The 18,523-nt window shown below is 39.7% G+C and overlaps 1 protein-coding gene across 3 annotated transcripts in view; it reads right to left on the bottom strand.

The window, feature by feature from the left end:
* esyt2 (extended synaptotagmin 2) overlaps positions 1–18,523 on the bottom strand; it is a 143,028-nt gene that overhangs the window by 69,747 nt on the left and 54,758 nt on the right. For all 3 annotated transcript variants that reach the window (XM_033044576.1, XM_033044568.1, XM_033044586.1), the window contains exons 2-6: positions 15,500–15,541; positions 8,008–8,142; positions 6,655–6,731; positions 1,984–2,056; positions 661–750 (exon numbers count right to left, since the gene is read on the bottom strand). In XM_033044576.1, the coding sequence (XP_032900467.1) occupies positions 661–750; positions 1,984–2,056; positions 6,655–6,731; positions 8,008–8,142; positions 15,500–15,541 (417 nt within the window). The remainder of the gene's footprint in view (positions 1–660; positions 751–1,983; positions 2,057–6,654; positions 6,732–8,007; positions 8,143–15,499; positions 15,542–18,523) is intronic.

The raw sequence follows: 18,523 nt of genomic DNA on the forward strand, positions 1-18,523 counted from the left end.
TATGCCCCAAATGGCTCTCAAATGTTCCTGTCATTGTACCTCACGTCAAGTGTGAAGGATGTGACAAGAAACTTCCCTTAAATACAAAAAAGGAAATGTGGGACTGAAATGCCAATTTCCTCATTGTAATCTCCATATATTTACATCTTTCTTTTTTGATATTAAGATGGATCAAGGACTTGAATTTTCCATTCCATTTCAATTGTTTAAATGTATTACACCAGTAGCGTATATGAAGAGGATGCTGTGTTTCACATGCAACCGTCTAAGCCAACGATTTCACTGCCCAAGGAATCCTATTTAGTTTGCTGTCTATGGCACACTTAATTTTATTTTATTTTACAAAAACAGAATTAGTCCGTTCCATCTGAAAGTTTAAGGACAGCTTCAACAAATGCTTATCACACAATTTCAATTTCTAACTACCTGTGAATAAAGCCATTTTAAATTATACGTACACTCATGATAATCTTACATTTGCGCACATTGTGGTCTAAAGGTTGGAAACTGTAACTGCTCAAGTGTAATCACTCAAAACCAAAGACGTTGCAACAGTCCAAACGTGAGAATATGCGATAAGCAGTGGCTAGCGCCAAAAGAAGACATTTTTAACAATGAGTCAACCACAAATTTATTCGAGGAGTTGATTGGTATACTTACAGGTCTGCGGAGAAAGAAGAGAGTTAGCGCTCCAATCAGTGGCATGTCGCCAATTAGGGGCTCCAGAATTACTCGAAGTGTGCCGTTCATCTGCAGGTAGAATAATAAGATCATATTTCAGAAAAGACCCTCCATTTTTGCAAATTAACGAATGCCTAAAATTGTGCTCATTACACACCAGAACTTTCATGAAGATTTCTTAATCATTGAAGTCACTAGGGTACAATACTAAATGTTCAAAAAGCTGCCTCCTTTACACATTAACATTTGATCATGGAAAACAACATTATTTCACAGGAAACTATCTTCAAAAGGACATTCAGGATCTGTTTAAATTACAATGGACGAGGAAGCATCGAGACAGACAAAGCATAAAAAAAATTACATGGGGAAGGCTCCACAAATAATAATGCAAATGATAAGGAGGAAATCCTACAGCGATCAGTGTTTAGATTTAAGTTTAGGTTTATTATTGTCACATGAACGGATATACAGTGAAAAGTTTTGTTTTGCATGCTATCTAATGAGATCAGATAATACTATACAAAAATGCAGTCAAGTCAAACAATAGGTGGAGCAAAGAGAAAGATAGGGTTCAGGATATAGTTCTCAGCATTGTAATGCACCACTTCCATACACAAAGTCCAATGTCTGAAATGGGGTACAGGTGAGTCGGACAGTACCAACGCTTATGGATGGATCTTTCAGAGGACTGATAACAGAAGGGAAGAAGCTATTCCTAAATCAGGTGGTGCACGTTTTCAAGCTTGTGTACTTTCTGCTGGACTGGAACAGGTAAAGGAAGGGATGACCGGGATGGGACAAGTCTTTGATTCTGTTCCAATTTTGATTATGATTTCTTAAGCTTCTCTGATACAATTCGAAAACAATAACGAGGAAAGCCCAATCCACAACATCCATAACTTTTCCTCTATCCAGGCCAAAGGATCGTGCAAGTCTCATAGGTAATATTTTCCAACAAACCAGCTACTTAAAACACAAATGTAGACGGACATGCCATTTAAGCAAGTAAAGCTACTCCTCTTAGAGAACATGACCATCGACCCTGCATCCTTGCCACATATCTCAAGAAGATATTACTGTAAATATTCCACTCCGTGATCATGCAAAATCCCACAATATTGAACCTTTCGTCACCCCTCCCCATCTGCCTCGTGAAGCAGGACCAAATCCTCTTCCATGTGACTGCACAAAGCCAGGGAAAATTTGGTAACCACCTCTCCCAAAAGTTATCCAACATATTTATATTTCAAGAGAGCTGCAGAAATAATTTTGAAGAATGGTGGAAAATAGGTCACCCACCTGAATGCCTTTCACTCCAGCTCTGCAAAAATACCGTTTGATCTCGATGTCTATATCGCAGTTTCCAACATAGCTGGAAAATAAAGAAAATATATTGCGTTGGCAATTTGTCAAAAGTTCTTTTGTTAAATTAAATATTAATCTGGAAGTCTGCTGACAAGTTCTGGAAGTTAATGTATTTAGAAAGCAATATAGATACTTCACCCAACTCACAGATGTTTTCTTTTTATATTTTAGAGCACAATGCATGTGTACAGATAAAACCAGCAAGCAGCAATGAAGCCAATGTTTGCTCCCATATAACAAGTATGCTATTTTCCCCATTCTCTACACCCATTCATGAATTATCCTTCCCCTCCCTGTGGAAAAAAAAAAAAACTTTGCCCATCAGACCTCCGGAGAACACAATAAAAATGATGACATTTATGTGAGAGAAAGTAACAAGGCAAACCCATGTCTTCTGTTGGAAATAAAGTATCTCAAGGCTCCTCACAAGACAATCGACCAGCCCGATTCATGGGCATCCATTGTGTACAATGTCTTACTTGTTGTTCATCACCTGTTCTAGAGCAAGACCATGTCATCTAGTTTGGAATGATGCAATGTATACAAGATAGCTGATTAGATTAATCGGATCTCAAATGTTTCTCACACACAGATGACAGAGATTGAGGGATTCTGTAGTTTCAGTGGCTCTTCATTTCCAAGATTCTCGTTTCCTCCTTACTTCCACCATTCTAGTTTTCTCATCTGAGCAAGTGCCACTTTATATGCGAGTACCCCAAACAGGATGACCCAATGCAGGTTTCCAGTGGCATGTGTCGATGTTGAAACTCTTCAGGGATGTTCTGAAAGTCTTCAAATCTCTTTTCTGTCCAACATGTGATTGCTTTCCCTTCGTCAGCTCTCCATGAAGTAAAGTGCGTTGGTACAAGGTCATCAGACATGCTTCTAATATGTCTTGGCCACCTGACCTATGATTCTTTCAGCAATGTGTAAATGCAGTGTCTTAGTGGGAGTGATGCAACATCAGTATCTACGCAGTGATCACAGCAGAAAAATGCTGGATAATGCGACATTACCAATTTACAGATGGTGACGTCTTAAAAAAAAACAAAAAAACATGGATCTCACATATCTAGATTCAGAGCTGTATAAAAGTTAAAAACACCAGACATCAACCTTTCGTCAAATTTCTTAACTAATTATTTTATGGCTCTGAAACCTGTGACTAGTCCCATTGGGGAAAAATCCATTCAAAACTGTAATTCACTTTTGCAACTAAATTACTTATTTACCCCAATCTTGACATGCACCTTTTGCTTGAGAAAAGTTCAATAAATTAAAAAGGGCCGCAGCTACAATACTGCGGGAACAAATAGAATTGCATGGAAGGCAGACACACAATGCTGGAGTAACTCAGCAGGTGAAGGCAGCTTCTCTGGAGAGAAGGAATGGGTGACGATTCGGGTCGAGACCAGTCTGAAGACGGGTATTGACCCGAATCGTCGCCCATTTCTTCTCTCCAGAGAAGCTGCCTTCACCTGCTGAGTTACTCCAGCATTTTGTGTCGACCTTCGATTTAAACCATGCATCTGCAGTTCTTCCTTACACAAATGGAATTGCATGATGGTTATGTTAATACAAATATAGAACTGGGTTAAATATCAAATGCCATTGCTTTTCAGATGACTTCTGGAATAAATTATCAGATTGTGTATGGAAGCAGTTATGCTGTTAGTATTCGGCAATAAGCATTACAAATTCACACAGGAGACTTTCTTCACTGCCTACAACAGGTAGTTGGGATGCTGGGTTTTACAGCTCCTGGAAACTACTGTGAATACTCTCCATCCCTAAAGGGGACGGCCCACAATTATTTGTCGTAAGCTTATTTTCCTTGCTAGAAATATTACCAAAGACGTCCGGTGGGCGGCGCGACTCACGTCGCAGCGGCCTCTGCAGTCCGTCTGTCTTTTTATTATTTTTTGTCTCGTTTGAATGTAGTTTTTATTTTATTTTTTTGTGTATGTGTGTGGGTATGTGTGTGGGGGACGGGGGGTGAGGGAAACTTTTAAAATCTATCCCCTGCATGGAGAACCCGGCCTTTTCTCTGTCGGGTCTCCGTTGTCGTTGGGGCCGAGCGCCATGGAGCGGCCTCCGGCAGGAACGACCTGGGGCTCCGGTCGCGGAGCCTGCGGACCTACTCACCATCGTGGGGCTGGCCGAGTTCGGAGCGGGAGGAGCTGTGGTGGCGCTCGGCTGCGACCCGACCCCGGAGATTCGGAGGCTTACCGCGGGTCTGGTGGACGGTGACACCGGGAGCCCGCGGGTCCCTGCTGGGAGACCGCTTTTCGGGGCTTCCGCAACGGCGACTTCACCCGCCCGAGTTGCGGAGTTGAAGAGTACCTGGAGCGGGGCCTTACATCATCGCCTGGCGCGGCTTGGAATGGCTGTGGGACAATTACCATCGCCCGCCGGGGGCTTTGACTCTGACATCGGGAGCGGAATGGGGAGTGCAGGGGAGAGATAAGTCTTTGCCTTCCATCACAGCGAGGAGGAGATGCGCTGTGATGGATGTTTGTGTAAATTGTGTTGTGTCTTGGTACTTTCTTGTGTGTATGACTGCAGAAACAACATTTCGTTTGAACCTCAATGGGGTTCAAATGACAAATAAATTGTATTGTATTGTATAGTATTGTATTGTACATGGATGGAGACATTAGAATGCTGTGCTTGCTACTTTCAACATGATATATTAGCACAGACTCGAGTGCAAGTGCTAGTGAGTTTGTCATGTGTCCCTGATAGGACAATTAAATTCTTGCTTTGCTTAAGCACAACAGAACATAGTAAGCATTTACTACAAAACAGATCAGTGTGTCCATATACCATTATACAAATCTATACACACAGTGAGACATCCAATGTCCAGACTCAGTGAGACATTCAATGTTTATTTTGTCCCTTATATTTACAGGTGATGACACTAAATTTCGGTTACACTTTGCAACAGTAAGAAATCCAAATTTTCAAATCCAAGCTTTATTTGTATCATATATAACACTAGATCTTTATTTTTGTTTAGAAACAGACTCAGACTCAGAAAGTGCTGGATTAATTCAGCGGGTCAGGCAGCATCTCTGGAGAAAATGAATAGGTGATGCCTCGGGTTGGGACTCTTCTTCTGTCGGAAGATGTTCTCCAAAGATGCTGCCTGATCTGCTGAATTACTCTATCACTGTGTCTTCTTTTGTAAACCAGCATCTGCTGTTCCTCATTTTTTCTTTAGTTTTGTTAGTTATGAAAACAACCACCAACAATATTTTTAAAGAATGTGCTTCCTTTTATAGTATTATATAATGTATATATAATGAAATAAAGGAAATGACTTATCTGGAAGCAAATGAGCAGAACCTTCACCCACAAGATTAAATAGGTTATGTTGATTTGTAATATTTCACCGATAGTCCTCTCATCAGCTAGAGTGACCTACCATCTACCTCATTAGAGACCTTTGAACTCCCTTTAATTGAGCTTTATCGGGCTTCAATGTTATATCTTGCGCTAAATGATGTATCCTTTATCCATGGTAGACAAAATGCTGGAGAATCTCAACGGGTGAGGCAGCATCTATGGAGCGAAGGAATAGGTGACGTTTCGGGTCGAGACCCTTCTTCAGACTAAAGAAGGATCTCGACCTGAAACGTCACCTATTCCTTTGCTCCATAGATGCTGCCTCATCCGCTGAGTTTCTCCAGCATTTTTGTCTACCTTCGATTTTTCCAGCATCTGCAATTCTTTCTTAAACATATCCTTTATCCTTTATTTGTGCACTATGTGCGGCTTGATTGTATTCATGTTTACTGGGTGGCATGCAGACAAAGGTTTTTCACTGTACCTCGGTACACGTGAAACTAATAAACTAAACTCATACTGGTGCCCATGCAAGCCTGGACCAAAGCAAAATCTAGGTCACCAGTTGAAACAGCACAGCAATGATCAAGAATACAGCTGGGGCTGGTTGATAGCTAATGGTTTGACACAACCAAAACAAAGAACCAATAATATGTGCGAGTTGTGGATTTGGTCGGATCTTTCTTATCATGTGCCGTGTGACATAATAGTGAACATCCAAAACCTTCCTTTCCACCAACACAACAGATGATGTTAAACCATGCTGAAAATAATTGGGAAAGATACCATAAAGCTGTACTTGTACTGAGAAATTCACTCAATATATTAGTAAGTTTATCAAGTATGTAGCATAGGCCTGAAGTCCTGGAGTAACTCAGCGGGTCAGGCAGCATCTCTGGAGAAAAGGAATAGGTGACGTTTTGGTTCGACACCGTTCTTCAGACTCAGCATCTATGGAAAAAAGGAATAGACGACGGGTCAGAAACCTGAAACTGAAGAAGGGTCTGAAGAAAGGTTCCGCCCGAAATGCTGCCTATTCCTTTCCTTCAGAGATACTGTCTGACCCACTGAGTTACTCCAGCATGTGTTCATCTAAGGAGAAAGTACTTTCAGGAAGGAGTGAAAATAACAGCAAACCAACAGATTGAAATCATTACTGCACATGATCCAACTCAATAATTACTGTTCTTTTCAGGTTTCACAGTCAAAAAATGTATATCATGTCTAGTTATTCAAAACCTGGATATAAATTACCTGATTTGAAGATCGATTATAATTTGCCTGCTGTCCACATTTTCTATATACGTTTTTATTCCATCTATTCGCAAAGCCTGAAAGGAGAAAAATAAAGAGGTAAAGTTGAGTCGCTAGAAAACACTTTCCGTCATCACAAAATAACAAACATTTGTAAAAATCCTATCAGGAAACTGAATGCAAAATTCACTCCACAATGGTACTAGGGAGTCTCCATAAGAAATGTTGCATGGGTGGGAAACGTGTATAGACCATCGTTGAATTGGTACAAATGTACATACACAAGAAGAGTGTACACCCCCCCCCCCCCCCCCCTCTTTTAAAAAAGGGTGGCACAGTGGTGGAGCAGTAGAGCTGCTGCCTTACAACGCCAGGGACCACACTTTGATCTTGGCTACAGGTCTGTATGGAGTTTGTACGTTCTACCTGTGACCACGTGGGTTTTCCCTGGATGCTCCGGTTTTCTCTCACACTCCAAAGACGTACAGGTTTGTAGGTTAATTGTCTTCTGTAAATTGTAAATTTTCCCTAGAGTGTAGAGTAGTGCTAGTGTACAGGGTGGTCACTGGTCGGCACGGACCTGTTGGGCCAAAGGGCCTGTTTCCGCGCTGTATCTAAAGTTAAGTGTAAAGAGTGCTGAGAAGAGTTAAGGTAGCAAAGTTTGGAGCTCATGAACAAAATGAGCTCAGATTGGGCATGAAATGGGAGTAATGGAGAGCAGACCAAAGGTAGTACATGGGAGGCTTAGCTTAAGTGGAATAAGACAAGGGTGGAGGACTACTGTAAAGATGGGTTAGAGGTGAGGTAGTGAAGAAGCGGTTGTGATTATATTACTTCCCCATTGGCGTCATCAGTGATTATGACACAAATAAATAAGGCTTTAAAGAGTTTAATTTTTTCTGATCAATAGCAATGTTGATGGAGGGTGAAATTAGTAAGTCTGGTGAATGTCATGAGAAACATGCCTACCTACATAACACAAACATTAATTGCCATTCATTAGCCATTCAGACATGGTAGAAGGAGTTTGAAGAAGGGTCTCTACCCGAAACGTCACCTGTTCCATTTCTCCAGAGATGCTGCCTGACCCATTAAGTTATTCCTGCATTTTGTGTCTATCTTCGGTGTAAACCAGCATCTGCAGTTCCCTCCTACACAACTATGGGGCAGTTCCATGTCAACAGGTATTTTCAGTTTCGGTCTTGTTTGAATTTAATAACATTTATGGGAGCCAATCCATATGCGTCCATTAGTTGAGTGTCCATTACCTAGGAAAAGCCTGTATCTATAACAGCGATTATTTATTTGGTTGCTCATGTAAAGATCTAGATTTCAAACATGGCTAGTTCTCACCTTGGTTCCCAAGTCAATCTTTGTGAAGGTGAAGGTACTAAGATGGCTGTTTGCTCCCCTCACAGCCGGTTCGATAGTATCTTTGAACAATTTCTCCACAAACTGACTGATAAATGGCCATAGGTGTTTCACAATCTGAAGGAGGAAAAAAACAGACATTTAAAAAGAGAAGATTGTATAGAATCACAAACCTGAAGGGCACAATTTTTTTTCTGCCATGGCCAGCTCTCCAAATGCTTCCAAATCTCTCCCTCGCCCCAACTCATGAAATGGTTTTCCTATTTCACTCATATTTCCATATAACACAAGTTCAATCAGCCATTCGAGTCTGTGCCAGCTCCCACACCCACCACATTCCTCCAATTAATTCTCCGCAACCTTTTCTCTTTCACATATCCATCAACAATTCCCAGCCTTCCTGCCAGCCATCTACACTACTTTATAGTAGCCAACTAAATACCCAAACAGAACATTTGTAGGATGTCAGAGGAAACTGGAACACCCAGAGGAAACCCAAACGATCGCATGGAAAATGTGCACATGAATACAGACATGGAGGTAGAATCGTACCTGGGACACTGGAGTTATGAAACAGCAACATTATTTTTTGGCTGCTTTGTGCCTTCTCAAATAGAAGCTGTGAATTAGGAGCAAGAGTAAGCCATTCAGCCCTTTGTGCTCGCTGTACCATTCATAGTCATAGAGTCACAGAGCGTGGAAACAGGCCCTTCGGCCCAACATGCCCCATCTACACTAGTCCCACCTGTCTGCGTTGGACCTATAAGCCTGTAAACCTATCCTATCCATGTACCTGTTTAATTGTTTTTTAAGATTCATTAAGATAACGATTTTGGATTAATCAACTTTTCCAGCTCGAAAGTCAAAGCCTCACAGATTATGGCTCTTCAAATGGTTGTCCAGGTTTTAATTAAACCTCCACCAGGCAATGAGATTCAAACCCCCATTAATGCATCTCCTCTCCGTCTCCTTTAAACCAGCTTCAAGTGCTTTTTGAACAGAATGAGAATTAATTATTCATATGCTATTGATGCCAGCCTTAAAGATACATTTCTGCACCAACTCAGCAGCAATTTTCTGGATCTTTGGCATCCCTTCATGTACTTTTCAGAAGCTACCTGTTCCTGTTGCCTTTAAGCACATTGATACGGTCAGTTAATAATTCAGTATTATCTACTGCCTGGAATAGATAATGTTATTGCAAACCAAGCATGGAAAATACTTTCAGAAACAGAAAGATACGAGTGAAAGCTACCGAGAGGATTGAATCTTCCCAATCCCTCACCTCATTAGCCATTCTACTTTTATGAGGCCAGCAGCTAGTTTCAGCACGTTATTACAATCCTGCAAATCGATCTTCTTCCACCTGCCATAAAAGTCCATTTACTGCCGACTTCGAGGACAGTGATGAATAGACATGCTGCGGGCTTTTCTATTTTCTCATTTAAAAACTCCTCACTAGAGCTACCACTCAATCCTTACTGGATCGTCAAACGATGACACAGCAGTGGGTCCAGGCGAATAAATATCGCACATCATGCTGCTTAATAATATCGAAATAAACACTGAATAAATAATTCCATTATGTTTCTCTCCCTCACACGACTGAGTAACTCGTAATATTTATTATAGATTTATTTTTTAAGGTTAGAACAGGGTATAGATCGGATGGAAAATTGGGCAGAGTATTGGCAGATGGAATTTATACATGTGCAAGGTAATGCATTGTGGAAAATCCAATAGGGGTAGGACATATGGTAACAGCACAGTGATGCAGCTGGTAGAGCTACTGGTAGAGAAAGTCTTCAGTTACGATGAGCATGTCCCTCGGCTAGGCTTGTTTAACTGGAACGAAGAAGGCTGAATGGGTTATGGGGAGAAGGCAGAATGGGGTTGAGGGGGATAGATCACCCATGATAGAATGGCGAAGTAGACTTGATGGGTCGAATAGCCTAATTCTGCTCCTATGACTTATGAAAGGTGGGTCATATAAAGCTTTAAGAGGTATAGATAGATTAGGAGAATAAGTAGAAATAGGAGAAAAAGACCCTTAAAAGAGATATTTTCAAATCTTTATTCGGAGATGTAAATCTATCCACGACCTGACCTGAAATCAGTAATCTTTACGGTACCGCTGCATCACATGATTCTAAAAAGTCGATAAAAGGAGCAACTCCTTAAGAATTGGTCATATTTATCTATTAGTCGGAGTCTCATTTCTTCAAGGCGTGCTATGTCCATCATATTCCTAATCCACATTTTAACAGTTGGTATAGCTGTATTTTTCCAAAATGTAAGTATCAATTTCTTTCCAATTATTAACCAATTAGTAAAAAAAACTTTTTGGTCCTTATTTAAATTGATATCTTCTACTAATATTCCAAATATAATCCATTCCGTATTAGGTTCTATTCTTGACTTGAAAAGCTTTGTAAATATATCAAATATATCGCTCCAAAATTTATTCAACTTTGTACATCCTACAAATGAATGTGTTATATTAGCATTTTGAAACAAACATTTATCGCATCTGGGAGAGACGTTTGGATAAAATTTATTCAACCTCGTTTTTGAATAATATAGTCTATGTAATAATTTAAATTGAATTAAATTATGTCTTTCATTAATGGAACAATTATGTGTGTTCATCAGATACTTTTTCCATCTATCCTTCGGGATCTTTCTCATTAGTTCATGTTCCCAATCTTCTCTTAGTGCCTCTGTTGAGGGTAATTCTCTATTTAATATATTATTATAAAAGTATGATATTAGTTTTTGTGAATCAGCCTTAATATTCATTGCTTCTTCTAAAGGGTCTAAAAATATAGTTTGAAATCTATGTGTATATTTCTTCATAAAGTCACATATCTGTATATATTTGAAATATTGATTATCCTTCAGTTTAAATTTTAATTTTAATTGTTGAAATGATAACAATTTGCCCAATTCATACATATCTCCTACTTTCCTAATCCCCAGTCTATCCCATTGTTTATACATTTTGTCGATAAGAGATGGTTTGAATGCAGGGTTGTTCAATAGTGGGGTTAGTACTGATAGATTATTTAATTTCAAGGATAATTTTAGTTGTTTCCAAATTCTTATTGTATTGTGAATAATTCTTCTTATATATTATACTATTCAATCTTATCAGTGAGAACAAGATCGTTCCTATATCATACGGGAAACACTCCTCTTTCTCCATTCTTATCCACTCCGACTGATGAGTGGAACTATCCAACCAGTACATTATGTTCTTAATATGCACTGCCCAATAGTAATACGTAAAGTTAGGTAATGATAAGCCCCCAACTTCTTTAGGTTTACACAAATGCTTTCGTTGAATTCTGTGTGCTCTGTAATCCCATATAAAATTAGTGATAGTAGAATCTAGTTTTTTTTTTTAATATTTTGGAATATATATTGGGATCGCTTGAAACAAATATATTAATTGTGGTAAGAAAGTCATTTTTATAGCGTTAATTCTACCTATCAATGAGAGCAGGAGCGTTTTCCAAAATTTAATCATATCATTCAGTTTATTTAATAGTGGCATAAAATTGGCGCTAAATAATGATTTGTGTCTTCTCGTAATTTGAATACCCAGATACTTGAATTTTTCTGTTGCAATTTTGAAAGGGAATTTTAGTAAGTGTCTCGCATCCTGTGGTTTTAGAGACATAATTTCGCTTTTATTCCAATTTATTCTATATCCTGAAAAAGAGCCGAATTCTTCAATTAGTGTTAATAAGGTGGGTATCCTCGTTTGTGTATTAGTAATATATAAAAGAATATCATCAGCATATAATGAAATGTTATTCTTTGAGTCCTTAAGTGTCATATCTGTGAATATTCGGATGATTTCTAATCCTTTCAGCCAGCGGTTCTATCATAAGGGCAAATAGCAATGGTGATAAGGCACAACCCTGCCTATTAGCCCTTGATAAATAAAATTTTGGAGATAACATATTATTAGTTAATATTCTTGCCGTAGGTTTATCGTAAAGTAGTTTAACCCATCTAATAAAATTCTCTCCCGTGTTAAATGTTTGGAGTACCTTATATAAATACTGCTATTCTACCTGATCAAATGCCTTCTCTGCATCCAGCGTAACAACTGAAATATCTTCAATGTCCTCATTGTGAGAGTACATTATATTGAAAAGCCTTCTCAAATTATTAAATGATTGTCTTTTGGGTATAAATCCCGTTTGATCCGTGTTTACCAATTTGTTAATATAATTGTTCAGTCTTCTAGCTAGAATCTTTGCTAAAATTTTCTGATCCGTATTAAGCGACATTTAAACAGGCAATCGAATAGACAGGTATAGAAGATATGGACCTAATGTAGGCATATGGGACTAGTGTAGATGGGTAAAAAATAGTTGGAATGGGTGTTCCAAAGAAAACAATCCGAAGGGTCAGTTTACTGTACTGCACAATTCTATGACTCGAAATAGCTATAGAGGGAAATAATGTTTTTAATATTGTTACGTATTAAAGGATTGGAAGGAAAAGTTTTTTCCATATCTGGTTGCTATTTGTACTGATGTCCATTACAATCAACTAATCTGATCTGAATCTATCTAAATAAACAGAATCCAAACTAACATCAAATCAGGTTATTTTTTTTATGATGAAAAGTAAAATGACACTGGATCAAGACACTGAGAGCATCGATCACCAGTAGCAGTTGAAGTAAATAAACAGTTAAACACACAGGGTAAAATACAGATTATGCTAGTGAATATGGAAGAGGTAGACGTGGACTCGTCGGTTCTGACCTCCCCACCATTGAAAGGATCCAAGGATCTATATTTACTCATAGAGGCAGCCAATAATATCAAAGACCCATATCACATTGGTCACGCTGCCATTTCACTCTCACCCATCAGGAAGATGGTATACTAGTCTGAAAACCGTGACAAACAGGTTCAAGAATAGTTTCTTCCCAACAACTATCAGGCTCTTTAACGCTACACAACACTAACATCAAATATGTACCGCCTTCAGGCCACCACATCCATTCAAACCTTTTTATTGCCTCTTGCAAAGAAGAGCATAAAATGCTGAAATAACTCAGCAGGTCAGGCAGTACCTCGGAGAACATGGACATGTAATATTTCAAGTCGGGACCCTTCTTTTTATCCATCCATGTTCCTTTCCATGTTTTCCAGGGATGCTGCCTTACCCGCTAAGTTACTCCAACATTTTGTGTCTATCTTTGGTGTAAATAAGTAATCTACACAATCTGAAGTTCAAGATCATCTTTAATCAGTACCCTTATATAACGGTACAGCAGGTCATTAGTCGTTAGTTCATCGTTACCGCTTCCAAGACTGACCAGTGTAGGAAGTGGGTTATTATGAATCATACAGGAAGGTGGGGTTAGTGATGCTATTCTACTATGATTAGTTCACATGCAATAACCAATCTACATTTGGTATAAACTAGCATCTGCAGTTCTTTGTTATTACCTTATTTTTATTGTCTAGCTACACTAGTTCCATCTGCCTACACTAGGTCCATATCTTCTAAGCCTTGTCTATTCAATTGCCTGTCATAGAAACATAGAATATAGGTGCAGGAGTAGGCCATTTGGCCCTTCGAGCCTGCACCGCCATTCAATATGATCATGGCTGATCATCCAACTCAGTATCCTGTACCTGCTTTCTCTCCATACCCCCTGACCCCTTTAGCCACAAGGGCCACATCTAACTCCCTCTTAAATATAGCCAATGAACTGGCCTCAACTACATTCTGTGGCAGAGAATTCCAGAGATTCACCACTATCTGTGTAAAAAATGTTTTTCTCATCTCGGTCCTAAAAGATTTCCCCCTTATCCTTAAACTGTGACCCCTTGTTCTGGACTTCCCCAACATCGGGAACAATCTTCCTGCATCTAGCCTGTCCCACCCCTTAAGAATTTTGTAAGTTTCTATAAGATCCCCCCTCAATCTTCTAAATTCTAGCGAGTACAAGCCGAGTCTATCCAGTCTTTCTTCATATTAAAGTCCTGACATCCCAGGAATCAGTCTGGTGAACCTTCACTGTACTCCCTCTATGGCAAGAATGTCCTTCCTCAAATTAGGAGACCAAAACTGTACGCAATACTCCAGGTGTGGTCTCACCAAGAACCTGTACAACTGCAGTAGAACCTCCCTGCTCTTAACTCAAATCCTTTTGCTATGAATGCTAACATACCATTCGCTTTCTTCACTGCTTGCTGCACCTGCATGCCTACTGTCAATGACTGGTGTACCATGACACCCAGGTCTTGTTGCATCTCCCCCTTTCCTAATCGGCCACCATTCATGTAATAGTCTACTTTCCTGTTTTTGCCACCAAAGTGGATAACCTCACATTTATCCACATTATACTGCATCTGCCATGCATTTGCCCACTCACCCAGCTTATCCAAGTCATCTTGCAGCCTCCTAGCATCCTCCTCACAGCTAACACTGCCCCCCAGCTTCGTGTCATCCGCAAACTTGGAGATGTTGCATTCAATTCCCTCATCCAAATCATTAATATATATTGTAAATAGCTGGGGTCCCAGCACTGAGCCTTGCAGTACCTCACGTCACTGCCTGCCATTCTGAAAAGGACCCGTTAACTCCTACTCTTTGCTTCCTGTTTGCCAGCCAGTTCTCTATCCACATCAATACTGAACCCCCAATACCGTGTGCTTTAAGTTTGTATACTAATCTCTTATGTGGGACCTTGTCGAAAGCCTTCTGAAAGTCCAGATATAACACATCCACTGGTTCTCCCTTATCCACTCTACTAGTTACATCCTCGAAAAATTCTATAAGATTCGTCAAACGTGATTTACCTTTCATAAATCCATGCTGACTTTGTCCAATGATTTCACCACTTTCCAAATGTGCTGCTATCCCATCTTTAATAACTGACTCTAGCAGTTTCCCCATGGAGGAGTTTGAGGAGTTTGGGATTTTTGCATGAGTATTGTGGTTATTAATTTATTGAATGTTTTGTTTATTATATATTATCTGTGTTATGGTACTGTAAGTAAGAATGTCATTGTTTTATTGTCATTGCATATAATTGCATGTAATAAGCCAATACCAACATATGTGCACAACAAATATAGGATGCTTCATTACTAACCCACTCTTTTATTTTTACATAATATAATCTGCAAAGGAGCTTCACATGAGATTTGTTGTGCTCGGTGCTCGGTGAAATCAAAGCCAAGAGCCATTAGTCCCCTGGTGCCACATTACACATTCCATGCAGGAAGAACGAGACTCACTTATCCACTGACACAATGTGCTTACAATTGTAACAAAGGTTATTTTTGAAAATTAACATGGGGAATCTGAAGAGTTGGTGCATAAATTAGTGCTCCATAAAAATTTGCCTCAAAAAAAGTAAATAAATTATTCATCACCCGGCTCTCTTGAAAGCATTTACAGAATCTACATTCATGATAAAACTAAATTACCCTACCTTGTTTAACCATTCCACTCTCTCCACGTCTGGGAAGTGAACCTGAAATGACAAAAGGTGAAATATTAGTTTAAAATGTTAGTTCTGGTTGCCCCATTACTCATTTCTGGTTGCCCCATTAAAAAAAAAGATGTGGAGGCTTTGGCGAGGGTGCAGATGAAGTTTACCAGAACGATGGCTGGATTACAGGGTTTGGATCGACTTTCTCTGGATTGTTTTCTCTGGAACATCTGAGTTTGAGGGTAGATGTGATACGTATATAAAACTATGAGGGGCATAGATAGGGTAGACAGTCAGAGCCATTTTCCCAGGGTGGAAATGTCAAAGACCCGAGGGCATAATTTAACGTGGAAGGGAAAAAGTTTAAAAAGATTTGCAGGACATTTTGTTTTTACACAGAGTGGTGAATGCCGAGAACACCCTGCAAGGGGTGGTGGTGATGGCAGATATGATTGTGGTGTTGACGAGGTTTTGAGACAGGCACATGAATTTGCATGGAATAGAAGGATATGGATCACGTGCAGACAGAGGAGGTTAGTTTATCTTGGCATCGTGTTGGGCACAAATATTCTAGGTGATGGGCCAGTTCATGTGCTTTACTTTTCTATCTTCTATGTCAAGATTTTTTTTTTTTTAATCAAGAAAAGATTAACAGAACCCATATCAGATAGGCAGCGATGATTCTGTAGGATTGGGAAGGAGAGAACTCGTGGCAGAATTTTAGCTCAAACATGAGCAGCTCCACTGAATGCATGTCTTGCATGGGTGAAACAGCCCGAATATCAATGTTGAGGCAAGTGAGCACAGGGGTTGGAAGTGCCATAATGTGTATGAGCTCCAATTCTCAAATATGAAACTCGAGTGACAGCTGACAACACTGCAGTGAGTTCGAAACAGCAGGATGTTTTAGGCAAAGCATGAATGGGTGGCTATTATTAGACAGAGCCGGTGGTGCAATAGTCTCCGGTGAGCATTATCATCCCATGTCAGTTTTCAGCTCTGAACACTAGCAAGCGAAATAGTTCCTCCGTGGAATACTGCCAAAGTCAAGTCCACAGTACTATGCAAACGAGATAGGATGATGGAGGATTTTGTTCTAAAAGCACACAAACACAATCCTCTTTGGCTACAGATCAAATTCCGGTGTGGGATGCTTGTGATAGGATGCCATTGAGCAGCTTCAGATACTCATGGGGAGGCTGGTCTGTATTTTTACAATACACAAACAAAGTGAAGAGCTCTTAGTGAAATGGAAAGAATTTAAGACAGGAATTTTTTTTAATGGTCATCTCTTGATTAATACAGGTGCACAAATGGTAGACAGTCAGAACTTGCCTTCCAGGGTGGAAATGTCAAAGACTAGAGGGACCAGCTTTAAGATGAGGGACAAAATTTAAAGGAGATGGGTTTTAAGTGAGGCAAAAATGAATATATGAAGTAGGAGATTAATATAAAGAGGAAACAAACATTGGAAAAGGGGCAAAAAAATGGCTGTGTCAATGGTGTCTCCTTGAATTCAATGTGTGCAGTAAATACAGCTGATGAACTGGAGGCAGAGATAAAAATATATTATTGTAATGATTACTGAAACCGAGCTTAAAGAAGAGCAGGAATGGCCACTGATGCAGGGCTTCCAGATAAGACAGAGATGGAAATTAAAACAATAGGTGGGCAATATTGGTTAATAAATGAGGTGTACAAATTGAACTAAAAAAATACTCAATGCTGGGAGTATATATTTTTCCCCATCAACGCATGATAAAACATCAACTATGCACGCAGATTTCTAAGATGGGCAAAAACAATAGGACAGGATAGTAGGATATTTCATATTATCTGGGACTGAAGTATTAAGGACAGAATATTTCAAATGTATTCAAGGTATCTTTTAAAAAGACAAACATACTCCATGACCTTTTGGTCATTTGGAGTCAGAACTGGCATACTCATTGAAGACAGAAGGTTTTGGAGGAAGGGTGATATTCTGGCTGGAGGTAAGAGGCAGATAGAGTTTAATCCAAGTAAGTGCGAGATGTTGCATTTTGGCTGGTCGAATGCAAGAGAAAAGTAAAGAGTCAAGGGTAAGACCATTAACTGCATTGATGTATAGAGTGAGCTTCGGGTCCAATTCCATAGTTCCCTGAAAGTGGCAGCACAAATAGATAAAGTGGTAAAGAAAACATATGGTTTGCTTGCCTTCATCAGTCAGGGCATTGAGTGCAAGTCAAGAAGTCAGGTTGCAGCTTTATAGGACTTCGGTTAGGCCGCATTTAGAGAATTGTCTGCAGTTCTGGTTGCCCCATTACATTAAGTAAATCCAGAGGCTTGGAGATTGAGGTTGAGGGGAGACCCGATACAAATATATAAAATTATGAAAGTCTAGATAGGGTAAACAGTAAGAATCTTTATCCAAGGCTGAAAATGTCAAAGACTCGAGGGCACAGCTTTAGGACAAGAGGGGCAAATTTGAAAGACGATGTGAGGGGCAAGTTATTTTACAAGTACTCGCCCTTTTATTCTGAGGCTGTGCCCTCTGCTACTAGACCCTCCCATTACTAGAAGTATCCTTTCCATGTCTAGGAAATAACTTCAGATGCAGATTTAAATCGAAGGTAGACACAAAATGCTGGTCTTGATGTTTCGGGTCGGAAGATCTTGACCCGAAATGTCACCTATTCCTTCTCTCCAGAGATGCTGCCTGACCCGCTGAGTTACTCCAGCATTTCCTTTCCATGTCTACTCTATCTAAGCCTTCCATATGATAGGTTTCAATGAGATCGTCCCTTATCCTTCTAAACTCCAACAAGTACAGGCCCAGAGCCTGCAAATGCTCCTCATAATTTAGACCAATCATCCCTGGGATCGTCATTCTCATAAACCCCCACTGAACCCTCTCTAGACCCACTGAGATACTCCAGCATTTTGTGTCTATCTTTGACCACAGAATGCACCACCCCCAGGTGGGCTTATTCCAATTAGTTTCATTGCGAAACACGTTAACTATACACACAATTACAGGACAAA

Source organism: Amblyraja radiata, chromosome 2 (assembly GCF_010909765.2).
Source record: "Amblyraja radiata isolate CabotCenter1 chromosome 2, sAmbRad1.1.pri, whole genome shotgun sequence".
Taxonomy (NCBI): Eukaryota; Metazoa; Chordata; class Chondrichthyes; order Rajiformes; family Rajidae; genus Amblyraja; species Amblyraja radiata.